Consider the following 15,944-nt stretch of genomic DNA (forward strand, 5'->3'; position numbering starts at 1 on the left):
TTCGGGAATGCAGCTCTAAATGGGGGTTAATTTTCATTTAATTTTGTCCACAGGAGTTCGGAAGTTGGATTGTTGGCCACATTAGGCCGCTTAATATATAATTCGTCGCCAGAGATTCTCATACCCAAATTGTCACTTTTCCTTCGCGTTCAAGTTGGACTATTGATACTTAGAGGAAATTAGGGAAGTATTCACGTCGGGTCCCGCCTCGAGTCTATGTATACATACACATCCACTGTGGCGGAAGTTAGAATCCCAGCGGATCGACCTGGCCCAGGAAAGAAGTATTGCCTTCGCCGCGCAACAGTGCCTCAATATCGACCCGTCCTGATGTCAAATACCGTTCACTGACACCCACATTGACCCTCTGCGAAAGCAACTGTCTCAACTCTGCCCGCATACCAGCCATCTCGGCCTTACTCGTACTGCCGATGTCTCGTTCACGCTGCTGACGCCCACGGCCTCGGCCGCGGCCACGGCCCTTACTCTCGTCGAACTCTTCGCTATCGTAGTCAACGCCCAGATCCTCTGCCGCATTTCTAAGCCAGTTGTCTTCGGCATTGATTTTTTCTTTAGCCATGTTGGCATCGCAAAGACGAGCGGCCAAAGTCACCCGCTGCCGAACACGAGCCACCACTCGGCGGTCAAGTTCGAGGGACTCCAGCGGAAGACGTTTGCCGTTGGCCATGTTTGCGTGCACCTTTGCGGCAAGACGCACAACACCGACCATCTCTTCAGGGGCGCAGATGATGACGCTCTTTCCTGATGCACCAGCACGGGCTGTACGTCCGGATCGGTGGACGTATGTATCTGCCGTGCGGGGTGCGTGGTAATGGATGACGAAATCGATACCCTTGATATCTAGACCACGAGCTGCGACATCCGTAGCAACAAGGATCGTGCTAGGATCGGAAGAAGGTGATGAGAAACGCTCCACAGAGCGCAACCGTGCCTTTTGGGCCATCGATGAGTGCAAGGCAAGGGCTGGGAGTTGGAGCGTCTGCAGGAACTGGGTGAGGCGGCGAACGGCGGAGATCGAGTTTGTAAAAAGCAGCGTGCGGTGCTTGGGATGGTAGAGAAGTAACGTGTATAGATAAAGGTCCTGCGAGAACCGTTAATATGAGATCTAGTAGCTTGCTTCGCATCAACTGTACCTTTTCCATAGCGGCACACTCGACAATTCCCTCCTTCAAACCTTCGGCCATCTGCGAAACAGGGTTCACGTCGATAAACTTCGGCTTCTCCTCTCTAAAGTTCAACTTCTGGAGAAGATACTCCATGGATTCCTTCTTGTCCATCAGGTCACCTCCTCTCCACTTCCCCTTGCCTGCCAATTTCTGTTGCAAGTCACGATGAAATGTAGCTGAAAACACCAAAGTCTGTCTCTGCGACTTGGCATCATCCTCGTCCGACTCGTCATTCTCCGCCTCAGGGAAGTCCCCATCTTCCACACGGTCAAGGGCCGCCAGAATCTCGTGGGCTTCTTTAAAATGCCCTTCACTTAGGAGCCGATCGGCTTCATCAACAACGAGGTACTTGATACCTTGCATTTTGCGAATCAAGCCTTGTCCTCCGCTGAGGACTTCCCAAACTCGACCGGGGGTACCGATCACGATGTCAGCTCCGCTCAACAATCGCTGCTGTTTTTGCACGGACAATCCACCTGTCAAGAGGGCGATTCGGGTGTTGACACCAGGGGCATGCGTGATGAGTTCTCCGATGTGCTTCACCAATTGGTGCGCGAGTTCTCGAGTGGGGGATAGAATCAGAGCAATTGGCGACGTCTCTTTCTTCTCGCTGTCCTTGCTTCCCGTTTCCTGCCGCCTCTTTTCAAGGTAGTATTCGAGAATCGGGATACCAAATGCTAGAGTCTTTCCAGAACCCGTCGAAGCCTTGCCGACAACGTCATGGCCGTTGAGAATAGGAGGAATACAAGTCTTCTGGACAGATGTCGGGGTAGAGAACTTGAGTTTCGAGAGACTGTTCAGAATTTCTGGAGAGAGTCCGAGAGACTCCCAGGCAGAGACATCTACACCGTCGTCTTCCTGCTCGTCTTGAAGTGCCGCAAAAGACAGCCCGGTCTTAATGCCCGTATCTTTCTGTGCCGGCAGGTCCTTCTTCTTCAGCTCTTTCTTAGTATTTTTCCCGTCCTTCTTAGTCTCCTTTTTCTTCTGATCCTTGTTCCGCTTCACTTTGGTGACTTCGTCGGTAGTTTCGGTGGGTTTTTCCTCTGTCTCCGTCTTCGTTTCTGGGGCTGCCTCGTCGTCGCTAAACCCGGCCCACTCGTCATCAAAAGTCTTCTCCTCCTGTGGGATGGTCTTGTTCTTCAAAATTGACTTCTTCGGCTTTCCGGCTTTAGCCTGCAAGGTGTTAGTTGAATCCCAAGCGCAATGCGCAACCAGGCCGCATCACATACCTTAAACCGGATCTCTCCATTCCCCTGAGGACGTACGACGTCGACACCCTCAATTTCTTCCAAGCCAAAAAATCCTCCAGCATCTTCGAGACGATCCGGAAGAGCGACTTCCTTCCAATTCAGATCTTCCACGCCGACAATGCCGTCCCAACCATCGTCCTTGTCACCCGCATTGCTAGAGTTAGCACCGCGCTTCCGCTTTTTGGACTGAAATCCTGGACCTTTCTGGTCGCGCTGGCGTTTCTGGCCCATAACTATTATGCACGAGCAAGACGACACCCACAGGCGTTGTTGATGTAGAACTGGGGGCTGGAGGAAGGTGGATGCTGCGGAGCGTTTGGAGGCGCAGAAAAAACGGCGGCAGAAAAAAACCCTCTCCGCCTTTGGCTTTGTCCTAATCTTATCTCAACCCCACCGCCGAAGAAATTCCACCTTGTTCACGCACCCATTGACCCTCGTATTCCCGTTGCAAACACCCAGAAACCATGGGGAAGTCGTCGAAGGATAAGCGCGATGCCTACTATCGTCTGGCAAAGGAGCAGAACTGGCGAGCTCGGTCCGCCTTCAAGCTGATCCAGATCGACGAACAGTTCGATCTATTCGAGCACGAGAACCCAGAGAAAGTAACCCGCGTTGTGGATCTCTGCGCAGCGCCAGGCAGCTGGAGTCAGGTTCTCAGTCGGGTCCTGATCAAGGGTGAGAGTTTCGGCCGCAGGGCGTGGGTGGAGAAGAAACGCCGCGAACAAGAGGCGCTCGCGAAGGCGGATAACCGGGAAGATGATGGCGCCGAGAGTGATATTGAGATGGCCGAGGCACATGCAGAGACGGCGGTGCTGAAGCCACGCAAGAATGTCAAGATCGTTTCAATCGACCTGCAGCCCATGGCGCCCCTCGACGGCATCACCACTCTCAAGGCCGACATCACCCACCCATCCACTATCCCCCTTCTCCTCCGGGCCTTGGACCCGGACGCCTACGACTCCTCATCAGCTTCCCCTTCCGCTCTCCGACCCCCACACCCGGTCGACCTTGTGATCTCGGACGGTGCGCCGGACGTGACCGGCCTCCACGACCTCGACATCTACATCCAGTCGCAACTGCTCTACGCCGCACTGAATCTCGCCCTGGGCGTGCTACGGCCCGGCGGCAAGTTCGTCGCGAAGATCTTCCGCGGCCGCGACGTCGACATCATCTACGCCCAGCTCCGCACCGTCTTCGAGAAAGTAAGCGTCGCGAAGCCGCGGAGTAGTCGCGCCAGCAGTCTGGAGTCGTTCGTGGTCTGCGAAGGATTCATCCCGCCGGCGATCCACGACGGCGTCGTCGGCATGGAGGCGCTGAAGAACCCTGTATTCGGCGGCGCGGCTGTACCGCGTCCGGTCTCCGCCGACGGCGACCTCGGTGTCGAAGTGAGGGACGAGGACCCGGGAGAAGCCAGTCAGACGGTGACGAGGTCGACGGCCGCTTCAGCCGCTGACTCGTCAACCACCCGGGAATCACGCATGCTGCACGAGGACTCCCATACCTCGTCGGTTCCCGAGCCCCTTGCCTATAAACCTGTGTCGGAAAAGTTCGCCGTCGAGAACCGATGGATCCCTTCTTTTATTGCCTGTGGCGATCTGTCTTCCTGGGATTCGGATGCAAGCTACACCCTCCCCCCTGGCCATGTCAGTTTGGACCCAGTCCAACCACCTACGGCGCCGCCATATCGCCGGGCGTTGGAGATGAGAAAGACTATGGGAGGCGCGTACGGAAAGACCAAGTTGGGGACTGTTGGCCGCGCATGATAGTGCTGGAGTGTGGTTCTTGGGCAGATATGTCATGTATTGATTATGATTATCATGAAGGGAACGGCTTAGACTGGTTTGCATGGAATGGTTGTGGACTGGCTAGATCTGTATAGGAAATATATTGCAAATACCCATCTACGTAGACGTATGGCTGTTCAATACTTGCAGAATACTCTCCTCCATGGCGATAGTGCCTATACCTAATCCAGAGTAAGGGACGAAATTTTGGACGCAAGCTCTACTCAAGATCCTCTGCAACGCAGGTCCTTTGGAACCGGTTCCATTGACTACTAACTCATGGGTAAACTACCTAAGCAGCCATCCAGCTTTCCGTCAGTAGCAAGAAAGGCCCACCAACCGCAAGAACCGGGGGAAGCCGTCCTCAGCCATTCTAGTTCTGAATGACAGCCTGGGGAGATTCTTCCGCATCAGCCTTGCCAACTTCCGGTCCATCAATGGCGGGGGAGGTCTCATTTTCCGGTGATTCTGCGGGACTCCAAGTGAACCAGTATTCGCACTGGTTTGCAAAGCATCTTCCTATTCCGCAGCGGTTTATCAGTCGAGCGTATAACGGACGTTGGCATTGATAGATGGCGTTAATGGCCACGACGCGGAAACCTTGAACGGTTGTTAATATAGAAGGGCGGCCTCCATCTAGCTGCCAGTGCCAACTCACGATGATGGTAAGCCAGAGTGGCGCCAGTATAGAAATGCCCAGGCACGCAGGGAACGCTCCTCCATTGGGCCGATGCCACAGTTGCCAGTGCAAGAACCACGGTTGGAAGAATCTGCATGATGCAAAGTTGAGGGTACTATCACTAAAAGAGCTAGATGGTGGTGATGGTATAGTCCACTTCGTCAGAGGGAAGTGATGATCTTTTATAGTATGGAGTACTGCATGTTGGGGCAATTCACATGCTCTCTGTGACAATGAATTTAATGATAAAATGTAGTACAGGAGAAGGATACGTCGGATACTGGCTGGTACAGAGACAACCATACGTCCGGCTTATTTCCATAGGACAATAGCAGGCGGATGTAGTGTCTTGTATCACATCATGGGAGAACAGTCTAGTGATCCAGCGACGCCGTAGAAAACCATGGCACGAGCTTTCCGTGACGCTGGAGCCCTGCATTCGAACATGAAGAGGTTAATGGGCTAGAAAGCAAATGTATGAATGCACCGGTGTTACCTTCCTCTTCGTACTGAGGAGGAATTGACTTTTGCATTCCCCATATTTCTTGTTTGCTGCGGAGTAGAAAAGGCTCGCATCAAGGAATGCTTGTTAGAAGGTGGTTGCATCAAAACACCATTGTGCAGGTCGGGTTCCTGTCAAACACTTTTGATATCGACCCTTTTTCTGAACCCCGGGAAGATCTGAAATGCTTGTATGTGGAAAGAAGTGAGAAATGAGCCGTGGTCGAGAAATTATCTGGACTGTCAACGCGGGGGATATCGACCAAATGCGCTGGAAATGCGATTTCAATGTGGTGGCAGCATACTTACGAACGTCTTTCAGGTTATAACTTGTTCGATCATAATAAAGTTGCTATTCACAAGCCAATGTCTATCATGTAATGTTCATCTAAGAGCAAGATACAGGGGGTAATCATCAAGTCATGCTCGCAAATCCAAAGCTTTAGAACAAGAACAAAACCTTGCACATCTGAACCCACATCATCTCACATCTAGTACACCTCAAGAACGTATCTCTCCTCATCCTTGAGCTTCTCAATCTCCTTGCGAGTCTCCACCTTCTTGCCATTGTTCTTGGCTTCGGTAGCAATGGCCTCTTCCAAAACGGCAGTGACATCGGGAACGGGCCAAGTGGGACCGCACAGATAGAAAGCACCCTCCTCACGGATGTAGGCCTGGATGATTTCAGGCAAGGTCTGACGCATACGGTCCTGGATATAGATCTTCTCCGGTTGATCACGAGAGAAAGCACGGCCTAGGACGGTGATGACACCAGCCTCCTGGTAGGCTTCCCATTCCTCACCATAACAGTATTCCTCCCGCTGGTGACGGGAGCCCATGTAGAGAAGAACGGAGCCAATCTCCTTACCCTGAGCTTTCTCGAGGGCACGGTGCTGGACGAAGGCACGGAAGGGTGCGAGGCCAGTTCCAAGACCAGCCATGATAAGAGGCTGGGTGGACTTGGGGGGCAGCTTCATGACGCTGGACTTCACACTGACGGTGATAGGAGTTCCAGGCTGCAAGCGACTCAGGTAGCGGGTGGCCAGACCATACCGCTCACGGCCCTTGGGATCAGTCCAGTTGACAGCAACGATCATGAGAGCCACCGAGTTAGGAGTGACCTTCTGGCAAGAAGCGATCGAGTATTCACGGCGCTTCAAGGGTCCAACAATCCGGATGAGATCGTGGAAGTCAGGGCGAGCCGAGGGGAACTCAAGCAGGAGGTCCGCAAAGTTAATGGTGTCGACCTCCGAGCGACGCTTGAACTCGACAGCACCGTCAGCGCTGCCCAGAGTGAGCAGCAGTTTCTTCTCCTGTTCATCAGTGGCAAACTCGGCAAGAGATTCGTAGAACCGCTTGGGAGGGCGACCGAAGATGTCAATGTTCTGGACAAGAGCCTGGTGAACAGTGCGGTTCTCGAGAACAGCAGGATCCTCACGGCTAGGGACCTCCACGATATCATCAGGGTTGAGGCCGTAGAACTTGATGAACTCGGCAACATCATGAGGGTCGTTCTCAGCATGGACACCCAGGGCCTCACCGATATCGTACTTGAGGCCGGAGTCACCGAGATCGAATTCAATGTGGAAGATGTTACGGTCGTAGGTAACGGGAGTCAACCGGCGGTTCTCGCGAACGTGCACAGTGAATGTCTTCGCGGCAGTGTCTGGGCGCAGGGCGTTCTTGGTGCCATAGGCCTCCTTGAAAGCTAAGCCCTTAGCCGCAACCTGCCAATCCTTGAGAAGAGGGGCGGGTTCGGCCACATCCTTATCGAAAGGCACGAAACTGTTAGGTGAGATATCCTTGGGGAGCTCAGGGGCCTCAAAGCCTTCCTCAGGCGTCTTCCATGTTTCGGGTACCTCGATCTGACGAAGCATCTTGTCAAGATCGCCGCTGACCTTCTGCAGAGTCTCGGTTTTTCCGTTGATAGAGCCGAGCTTGTTGATGCCCACGGTCTCTTGGGATGGCAGAGCAACGCGGAGGAAAGCAGTCTGCAAGATAACAGAGGAAAGAGCAGAGTCCTCGGCAACCGATGGGTCCACAATGTAGAGAGAAACGCCGGTCTGAGCAACAGCCTGCTTGAAAGCTGCGGGCAGCTTCTTCTCCAACTCATCGTCCTTCACGCCGGGAACGTTGACAATCATCTTGCCATCCTCCTTGACGGAAGCAAGGATGTCGACCTCCGAAAGCAGCTTAATGTCTCCAACGTAAACGGTGTCGGCGGCGGTCACAGCGTAAGGAGCGTCGGCGATCTTAGAGCTCTTGCGGATATCGATGCGCACTGCACCACCCTGGACAAGGTTATCATGGACCTTGCTGGTGGTAACATTGCTGGCGGAGTCAGCAGCAAGAGCCTGTGAGAGCTCCGTGGCAGCACCGTTGCAAACGGAGCTGTCAACATCCCAGAAAGAATACTCCTGGACGGAAGCAGGATCCAGCAATTGGAGAGTACCTGCTTGACCATTGGCGGAGACAATCGGCTTCTCGGAGATGAGCTGGAATGCAGCGGCGGTGTTAATCAGATCCCAGCGTTGGGAGCGGGGATACTTGATATCAATGCAAGAAGGCGTATGTTCACGGCCATTGGCAAAGGTCAGAGCTGCAAGAACATCCTCGTAGAGGGCGGAACGAATGCCTTGCTCCTGAACAGACTGCTCGTTGGCCACCTGACCGAGAACACCCACAACCTTGGCGGATTGGGGCAGAACGCGGAGGAACTCCTCCTCCACGAAGGGGCGATACACACGCACGTTGATAACACCGACACGGGTGCCATCCTTAGCCAAGGAGCGAGCGATTTGCGCCGTAAGAGAAGCCTCAACGGTACCGAATGCGACGAGGACAGCAACGGGCTCGGCGTGGCCATGGTACTCAAAGAGACCATAATCGGTGCCGAGCTCACCATTCAGAGACTGGAGGAGTTCCAAAAGCTTCCCTTGGGCGTCCAAGTGGCGGCTACGCGTATCCTCCAGCGTCTTACGGACGGTCTCGTAGGTGCGAGAGAGACCTGTCTGGTCCAAAACATCAATGACGCGGGTGTGCTCCCGGCCCACACGAACACCATCGTAGATATGGACGGAAGGAAGGACGGAGGCCAGGAGAGTAGTGAGGAGAGCCATGTGCTGCGACTCATGGACGGAGGCACTCGAGACCAGACCAAGACCCAACTCTTCGGCGAGAGAGAGAGCAGAGGCGTAATCAGAAACAAGGCCCTCCTCGGCATAGTCGACGGCGGCAACGTGGGCGGCGACGGGGCTAGCGACGGAGTACAGCAGCGAAAGCTGTTCCAGAGCGGCGCGCATGTAAGGGAGAGTGGCCGAGGAGGCGACGATTCCCTGAGGAACATGACGCTTCTTCAGGTCAAAGTCCTGGGAGAAGAGGTAGCCGAGAGCGATACTACCAGCGCCCTGACGGGTCTCCATCGCCTTCACAGCGGGAGAGTCGCCATTGGCGTTTGTCTCCTTGCGAGCAGCCCATTCACGAAGGGCCGCATCCAAGTCAAAAGACTCGGGGGAGTAAGAGAAGATCTTGTCACTCAGGGCATACGCCACCTGCTGGACGAGAGTCTGCGCGGTGACATAAGTCGGGCCACTGAGGGAGGACAGGGAGGCCATCCTGAAGAAGAACCCTTGTATGAGGGAATTGGGCAAGGGGGAGATCAGCGATGGAGAGATAGAGAGGAGGAGAGGGAGAATGGGGAAATTCCCCTCCACCTGGAGTTGTATAGAAAATCCCCCCAGGTCCCGTTCCCCGATCCGGCTAGTGGCAATCACGCAATTGCAATTTCTTATCGATAACGGCTTTTTTTCGTCCGCCACGGCAGGCGGTGTATCGAGGCAGAAAGCCCCTCTTTCGGCCGGGTTCGCTGCATTAGTCATTGTATCGATGCCTGACATCCTCAGGCATGATAATCAACTCCAACGTCATCGCTTTCTCCTATCCCGACCCAGTCTGTATATACTCCAGAACAGCCAGACCATCATCCCCGCAAGTCCTCCCCCGTTCTGCTTCACAACTCAAGCACGATGGCAAGTGTCGCTCTGATCGGATGCACTGGCATGGTGGTAAGTATCACCACCCCTCTCCCCCTCCCCACCAATACGGCGTACAACTCCGTTATCACTCCCCTTCATATGCGCTAATCAAGGATATCCAGGGAAGTCACATTCTCACCAGCCTCTTAGCCAACCCCTCGGTCGCTCGTGTGGACACAATCTCCCGTCGGACGCCCAATGCGGCCAGCGCCGCTCAAGCCAAGCTGACCACCTTCGTTTCGGATGATACGTCCAAGTGGGCCAGCCAGCTCTCTTCACTCACGCCCACCCCGTCGATTTTCTTCTCGTCCTTCGGGACTACACGCGCCGCAGCTGGGGGCTTTGAGAACCAGTACAAAATCGAACATGGCTTGAACATCGAGATGGCGCGCGCCGCGCGGGACGCCGGCACCAAAGTCTACGTGCTTATCTCCTCCAGTGGCGCCAACAAGGCGTCGTCGATTCCCTATGTGCGCATGAAGGGTGAAATTGAAGAAGAAGTGAAGGAGATGGGCTTTGAGCGTACCGTCATCTTGCGCCCCGGTCTGATTTCTGGTACCCGCGAAGAGAGCCGGCCCATGGAGGCGGCCGCTCGCTTCATCGCCGGCTTTGCCGGGAAAGTCCACTCGGGCTTGAAGGATGGCTGGGCGCAAGATGCTGATGTTATCGCGAGCGCGGCGGTCAACGCAGGACTCCAGGCTTTGGAGGGCGATGTCCCCGCGGGCAGTGAGAAGGTCTGGGTGCTGGGTGGCAATGATATCATCAGGGTGGGAAAGGGGCAGAGCTCCTGAGTTAACGAATTCTATGATTTGCAGGTCACGCTTATTTTCCATGTTTTATATGTTTCTTTTGTCGAGATTTAATGACATACACATAGCTGTTCCATAATTGAAGCGCGATTCCCCATTAATCTTTTTCAACGCAGTCGTCGTGGAACCCATTATGGACAATCGTCTGTGCCGCGACTCTTGCGACTGGTATGTATATGACATATACAGCACTTCCCATGTACCCTCTATTTCTTCCCGGTATTAACCTCCCGATGCTTTCTCGTCCACCCCCTCCCACTCGGCCCGGACTTCTCGACATTATGATCCGGGCCGCCCTCCTGCGGATCCCGCGCATGGCTAACATCCTTATTTGCTGGGCTCACGTTCAATGGATTGCTGACCTTCCCTTCCTGCTTGCTCTCTTCCTCGACACCCTCGAGCGAGCTTTCCGGTGACGGTTTATCGGGGTCGTAGGCCGACGAATGGCCCGCAACTTCGTTGTCCGTGCCGGTCTTTGACACCTCCGATCGTTGCGGGTCCAGGATATTCCGGTCATGGAACCGGTCCTCCTCCTGTGCTTGCTGCTTGGTCTTGTAGAGGCTGGGAATCGACCGGAAGGTCCGCCTCTGGGTGACGAGAGCCGGCACGACAGGTTGGCCCAGGGCCTGCGTCGGAACCGCCTGGGTGCCTCTGATAATTGGCCTTGCCATTGATGCAATTTCGGTCCACATGCTCTCGGTCTCCTTAGCCTGTAGTGATATATGTACTCTGCGGCTAGGGTATGGTATAGTGAGCTAAATGAACGGGACGGACTTGACTGCAGACGGAAATAGCTATACTCACTTTCTGGTACTGTCTAATAATGTCGTTAGGATATGAATAACTGAAAGAAGATGGACTCTGACTGAATTGAAAGCAGGAACTGTCCATTTATTGACGTATCATGTTGACGTCATGGTTCTATGTAGGGCCCCATGTTACCACGTGACTGGGCATACTTCCTCTCAAATACTCCTGACCAGGGTGGGCATTTAGTAAATACAATTAAGAAACAACAACAAGGCTAGCAGTGTTACGGTAGTGAAGTGTTTTACGTAACCAGAAAGTCTCGCGAAAAGTCGCCCGTGAACAGGTAGCCATGATTAGAACGGCTACCCTCAAGCATCACTGCTTTTAGCATCTGAAAGGAGTGGGAATTCGCACAGATATCCAGAAAACACGACCACGTCAATCAGAACGACAGAGATGTAGACGCCAAATTGTGATAGCACAGTTCTCGTGCAGGTCGGTACCACGCTTTGCCTTCGTCTGGTGCTGTCCACGGACTAATAATCAAACCCTAGCGTTAGCTTTCAACACTTGGGTAGATTAGCTGCTCTTTAGTCAATCCAGTAATAGCGTTAGCAAGTCCGACAGTTGCAGAAGGAATCCTGATGGGTTGGACTATACACCCGAAGACGGGGAGCATACACTTCAGTAGCATGACCACATGCGTGAAGAGCGACGGCCCAATGAAGTCGAATACTTAAAATTGTCGGAGATAGCGTGCAGAAGGAATCAAACCGTCCGTCTTCAATACCCCTGTAACTTGCGAGGCTGGAAAGAATTCAGTCGAAACGGAAGCGATAACATGAAGTGACGATCACTCTCCGATTCTGTAGGTCATGTCTAGCCCCTGGTAGACTAAAGATGCAAGGACAGGGTTCCTCTTTAGTTGCATACAAGTCTTGGCCTGTCGAGGGGCTTCATTGGACCTGAATCACCGGCGCTGTTTAGCGTGCGTTTGTCGACGAGCCAATTGAGACGCACAAACAAAGCATAACAGCCACCATCCTCTTACCTTAAAATTTCAACCGACGGACGGTCAACGTCCATTTGTCGCCTGCAAAATACATATGCGTAGAACTCGAAGAAACCGCTGGTCAGTCTGAAGTCACGGGATCTAAACAACCCAACACAATGGGCCGTACATGTGGGTCATAAATTCAATTCCAACGTCCTGCAAGATGCAAACGCAGTCGAATGCCTAAATTATGGAGGCAAATCTGATAGTCTCCTCTGGCACCAACGCTGTCGGGCAGTATGCTTTGATGGAATCGGCATCTTCATCCTTTCGTTCTTAACCCGCGGTAACCGTAAGTCCAAAGAGGCTAGAAAAGTCCGAAGTGAGACAGTTCCCAGAAGAGGTGCAAGGGTGGCAAATCGTATTGTGACATCAAACCAACTCAGTTTGAGGGATTGTAGTTGGTGCGCATTGTCGTTATACCACCGAGGCAGTAAGTTTTTCACGGGAGAGCGCTGAGTTGGCCGCCAGCCCTTTCCATGGATCCGCTGTTCGACTTGAAATTATTGGAGCAGCCAAGTCGGATAGTCCGGCACTCCTGTGCCGCAGTCATCGACAGGAAGATTATCGAAATCAATGGAGCCAGACCCTTGAAGGCTCGGAGATGCGGATGCCGCTGAAAGAGAAGGCAATCGATTCGTCATTCTGGGGAAGTACGCCGGATCCTCATCTCCGTATTATTCACATTGATCAATGATTGACCAATTTCCTCGTCCGGATTTCGCCCATAAGCCTGAGAAACCAAAAAACCGACGCCCTGGGCCAGACGAAGAGCGCCACGTCAGAGTCTCCGAGCTTTAGTGCAGATGCATGGGTTCGACAGTGAGAGTGCCGTACCACGGCCTCTATCTACCATGACCGATGGTTAGAAGCGGTGTCCTATCATGTTTACAGATGCAAACATGGGAATCAAATAGAACCCTGCTCACGAGCGGGGACACATGCGGGATTATTCGTCTGCAGGCGTGAGAGATCAGCTGAAAGTGATCGTCTGCGAATGGTCTCCTAGGTTCACCATGCCACATCGATAGCTGCGGTTGTGAAAAAAGCATAATCACAGATGCAACCATCGCCAATCGATAGCTTCCTGTGACGCATACCCCGACGCTAATGGCAAGGACCATACAGTCACGGCAACGAGACGGGAACATACGGCAAACAGGGAGCGGGCCATTGACACACAAATGGGCGAGAATGAGCTCCACAGGAGAAGGAGGGTGGAAGCAAGGATAATTTGCAGTAGGATGCCTTCATGAAATCCGAATTGCCCAGGTAATCCAACGATGTAATTGGAGATGGGACACATGCTTCCCTGTACGAGCTTTCTCAATTGAAACGGCTGTCTATCGGGCAGAAACCTGTTTAGACCTCAGTAGGATGGGGAGACAACAGTGGCAAAACTAATTGGTCGTTAGCGAATAGATTTCTAGGATGTAGAGAAGATCTGTGACGTGCTAACCTGAGCTATCAAGGCAACCATAGCAGGGTGGCGGGCCTCAGCTCGCAACTTGGTGTCCCATGTTTCATTCTCATCTGGCTAGACTTCTCGCAAGTGAGAGCCTCGCGATGGAGTGTAAGACGGCATGACAGCTGGCAGAGAGGTGATGGATCATGCAGGAGCTTTGATCCAGGAGGCCCAAAGTTTGGTTCATAGAGCAAGGATGGGTCAATGAAGCGGGGATATCAATCAGGGAATCAAGGCAGCCATGAAGCCCAAACCCAGCCGAGACAACCAGGCATTTAGCTTGTGGTGAGGGGTTTTAGTGTATTCAGCTTGCACTTGGATGGATGACGATGCCACGACAGCAGGATGCATGCATTTGTGAAGCACCCGGTGACCACGGTGGTCCCGCAGGAAAGGTGCTGTGGGCATCTCGTGTCTCCACTGCTGGGCGAACTCCTCGTAGCCAACCGCAAGCGGCCGGGGAGGTGTGATGTGAATCTGATGGCACAATACTGTAGGCGATAAGCCATCAAGCGTTGGCGAAAGGTTGATCGACACCAGATTGATGTAGTAGCAAGAATGGCTGAATCGTAACACTAGCTCTTGGAACGAAACATAAATAGGCCACCGAATCCCTCAGCTAGATAGAGTGTGAATCAACGTCAGTTTCAGTCAGAATATTCCCAAATATTATCATAAGTGGTTGACCCTCGCTTTTGGCTTTGATCTGTTTCAACTTGAGAGGGTTCCGTTGAGGTTCGACAGCATTGTTCACGCTCAGCCTATCAAACGTCCGCAAACCGGAAGGTTCCTCGACTCGAGCCAATAGAGTACAACACACAAGGTGAAACGACAATACTCTGCCTAAAGCAAGTCAGTTTTATCATTATCCCAGACGGAACTTTTCTGACGATCCTGATAGGCATGTGTTTCTACAATCAAAAGAGATTTGCGTGTGGAGACTGGAGCTGGACCAACTTTGCTCACCGATGCAATTACGAATACCGTACTGGCGAAACATGCGGTATGAGACTCGTCAACATGACCGAGTTTGAGACAGCGAAGTGCCGTCTTTGCGAGAAGATTGAAACCAAGTTTCGGCGGCGAAGCGCCGAGATGGAACGGCTCAACCGATGGAAGCGGGAAGGGGCCACGCTTGTGGCGTCCATGGATAAATCGCAAAGCCTCATAATGGAGTTGGAAAAAGAAATTTACCAGCTTCAGAGAGAGCGCGAGGACCGACGAAAAGCATTGTCTTGAGATGCTGAGAGGGAGGCTGATTATACTGGGCGAAGTCGTTCATTCCTTTGTTTCCTTTTCCCTTCCGGGTTGTCTCACGCTTCGCAATTTTTTTTTCTCCACGTACTTCATGCGAATACCATGTAATTCCAATAGTGACGCTTGTTTTTTTGTGTTTCAAACTGGGTGAACATTGGCTCCTTTGGTTCGTCGGGTCATCAATATCAGGCTGCGATTCTCATGATGGTATCACACTGGTAGTTTGATTGGAGAAAAAGCTTTGAATTTGTGTAAAGTGATGTTGCTGAGATCTTGAGTCCAATGAAAGTCCTTCATTCTAGCAAATCGTGCATGTGTGTTTTGGATGTTGATGGGGTTGTTCCATCGATTGGCGCCTATTCAGCGGTTCGAGGCCTGATATGAGACGTCCCTGACCAGAGGGGAATCCGTCGCGAGTCCGTCATGTGAATAGAGCCCCCCACCTGTTTGAAAGGGTGTCGATTATGGAGCCTCCTGAGTCGAAAGGGAGGAATGGTTTTGTCTTGCGTATTTGTTTGGGAAGAGTGTCGTTGAGGTGGTCAATACCCCGCGGGCATCGGTACACGTGATGACGCCAGTGCTTCAACGGTCGTCGCCCAATCAGGCATTCTTCAGGCATCTCTCTGCATGAACGCATCGCCGATAGTCTGACTTGGACGCCTCTTCCCTTGCTACATATGGACAGATATGCGTAAGGGGGCAAGCAAGACCAAAACCTTGGTTATGTATATGCCGTCGTAGGACCAGATCGCAGATATAGTACAAGAGTGAAAAGTTATATATCATCATTATCGAAAGACTCAATCGGACCAGAGCAGGTCTTATATATACGGCCTACACACCCTCGGCGTTAAATCCCGCAGATATCATGCACCCCTAACTGGAGTCTTTAGACTACGTGGTCCATTTATCGTCCAAGTTCTGAGACCGGCATAATCAAATTGGGACGAAGAATGGGAGAGCAAACACAACAATCGATTTGTCCATGGTCGTTGGTGACGTGGCAGGCGATATCATCGATGACCGATGTCAGTTGAACTCTACATGCAGAGTTCATTCCCGTGCTGCGTGTACATCGCTTCTCGAAACGGGGACTGTCATACAATAGTGGAGGCTACACGTCCTGGGACAGGCCTGGAACGGCTGTTCTTTGAGCATAGAGGAAAGGTAAACG

General features: G+C 52.6%; 5 protein-coding genes across 5 annotated transcripts; 2 read left to right on the forward strand and 3 right to left on the reverse strand.

Annotated features, from left to right (window-relative positions):
• Window positions 1-24: 24 nt before the first annotated feature.
• On the reverse strand, window positions 25-2,788 carry mak5 (ATP-dependent RNA helicase MAK5). The gene is made up of 3 exons (XM_073688673.1): window positions 2,417-2,788; window positions 1,155-2,360; window positions 25-1,102 (listed from the first exon to the last, which is right to left on the reverse strand). The coding sequence occupies exons 1-3, from the start codon at window positions 2,666-2,668 to the stop codon at window positions 248-250; spliced, it is 2,313 nt and encodes a 770-aa protein (XP_073550909.1). The 5' UTR covers window positions 2,669-2,788; the 3' UTR covers window positions 25-247.
• BDV59DRAFT_172149 (tRNA methyltransferase TRM7) lies at window positions 2,788-4,353 on the forward strand. The gene has a single exon (XM_073688674.1). The coding sequence runs from the start codon at window positions 2,902-2,904 to the stop codon at window positions 4,198-4,200; it is 1,299 nt and encodes a 432-aa protein (XP_073550910.1). The 5' UTR covers window positions 2,788-2,901; the 3' UTR covers window positions 4,201-4,353.
• Window positions 4,354-5,733: 1,380 nt separating this feature from the next.
• Window positions 5,734-9,079, reverse strand: BDV59DRAFT_172150 (sulfite reductase subunit alpha). Its single transcript, XM_073688675.1, has one exon. The coding sequence runs from the start codon at window positions 9,013-9,015 to the stop codon at window positions 5,893-5,895; it is 3,123 nt and encodes a 1,040-aa protein (XP_073550911.1). The 5' UTR covers window positions 9,016-9,079; the 3' UTR covers window positions 5,734-5,892.
• A 215-nt stretch (window positions 9,080-9,294) lies between these two features.
• On the forward strand, window positions 9,295-10,338 carry BDV59DRAFT_128515 (uncharacterized protein). The gene is made up of 2 exons (XM_073686939.1): window positions 9,295-9,465; window positions 9,558-10,338. Exons 1-2 carry the CDS (start codon window positions 9,427-9,429, stop codon window positions 10,224-10,226), a joined length of 708 nt encoding a protein of 235 aa, XP_073550912.1. The 5' UTR covers window positions 9,295-9,426; the 3' UTR covers window positions 10,227-10,338.
• A 112-nt stretch (window positions 10,339-10,450) lies between these two features.
• Window positions 10,451-10,915, reverse strand: BDV59DRAFT_199362 (uncharacterized protein; the record flags this gene model as incomplete). Its single annotated transcript, XM_073693348.1, has 1 exon — window positions 10,451-10,915. The coding sequence occupies one exon, from the start codon at window positions 10,913-10,915 to the stop codon at window positions 10,451-10,453; it is 465 nt and encodes a 154-aa protein (XP_073550913.1).
• Window positions 10,916-15,944: the final 5,029 nt, after the last annotated feature.

Source organism: Aspergillus ambiguus (assembly GCF_047715705.1).
Source record: "Aspergillus ambiguus strain CBS 117.58 unplaced genomic scaffold BDV59scaffold_5, whole genome shotgun sequence".
Taxonomy (NCBI): Eukaryota; Fungi; Ascomycota; class Eurotiomycetes; order Eurotiales; family Aspergillaceae; genus Aspergillus; species Aspergillus ambiguus.

Bases quoted from the DNA above. Each gene is read 5' to 3' on its own strand.
- mak5 (XM_073688673.1), bottom strand. From the start codon at position 2,668: ATGGGCCAGAAACGCCAGCGCGACCAGAAAGGTCCAGGATTTCAGTCC. The intron at 2,361-2,416 runs GTATGTGATGCG...AACACCTTGCAG, and splicing joins ATGGAGAGATCCGGTTTAAG to GCTAAAGCCGGAAAGCCGAA. The intron at 1,103-1,154 runs GTACAGTTGATG...CGGTTCTCGCAG, and splicing joins AGTGTGCCGCTATGGAAAAG to GACCTTTATCTATACACGTT.
- BDV59DRAFT_172149 (XM_073688674.1), top strand. From the start codon at position 2,902: ATGGGGAAGTCGTCGAAGGATAAGCGCGATGCCTACTATCGTCTGGCA.
- BDV59DRAFT_172150 (XM_073688675.1), bottom strand. From the start codon at position 9,015: ATGGCCTCCCTGTCCTCCCTCAGTGGCCCGACTTATGTCACCGCGCAG.
- BDV59DRAFT_128515 (XM_073686939.1), top strand. From the start codon at position 9,427: ATGGCAAGTGTCGCTCTGATCGGATGCACTGGCATGGTG. The intron at 9,466-9,557 runs GTAAGTATCACC...AAGGATATCCAG, and splicing joins TCGGATGCACTGGCATGGTG to GGAAGTCACATTCTCACCAG.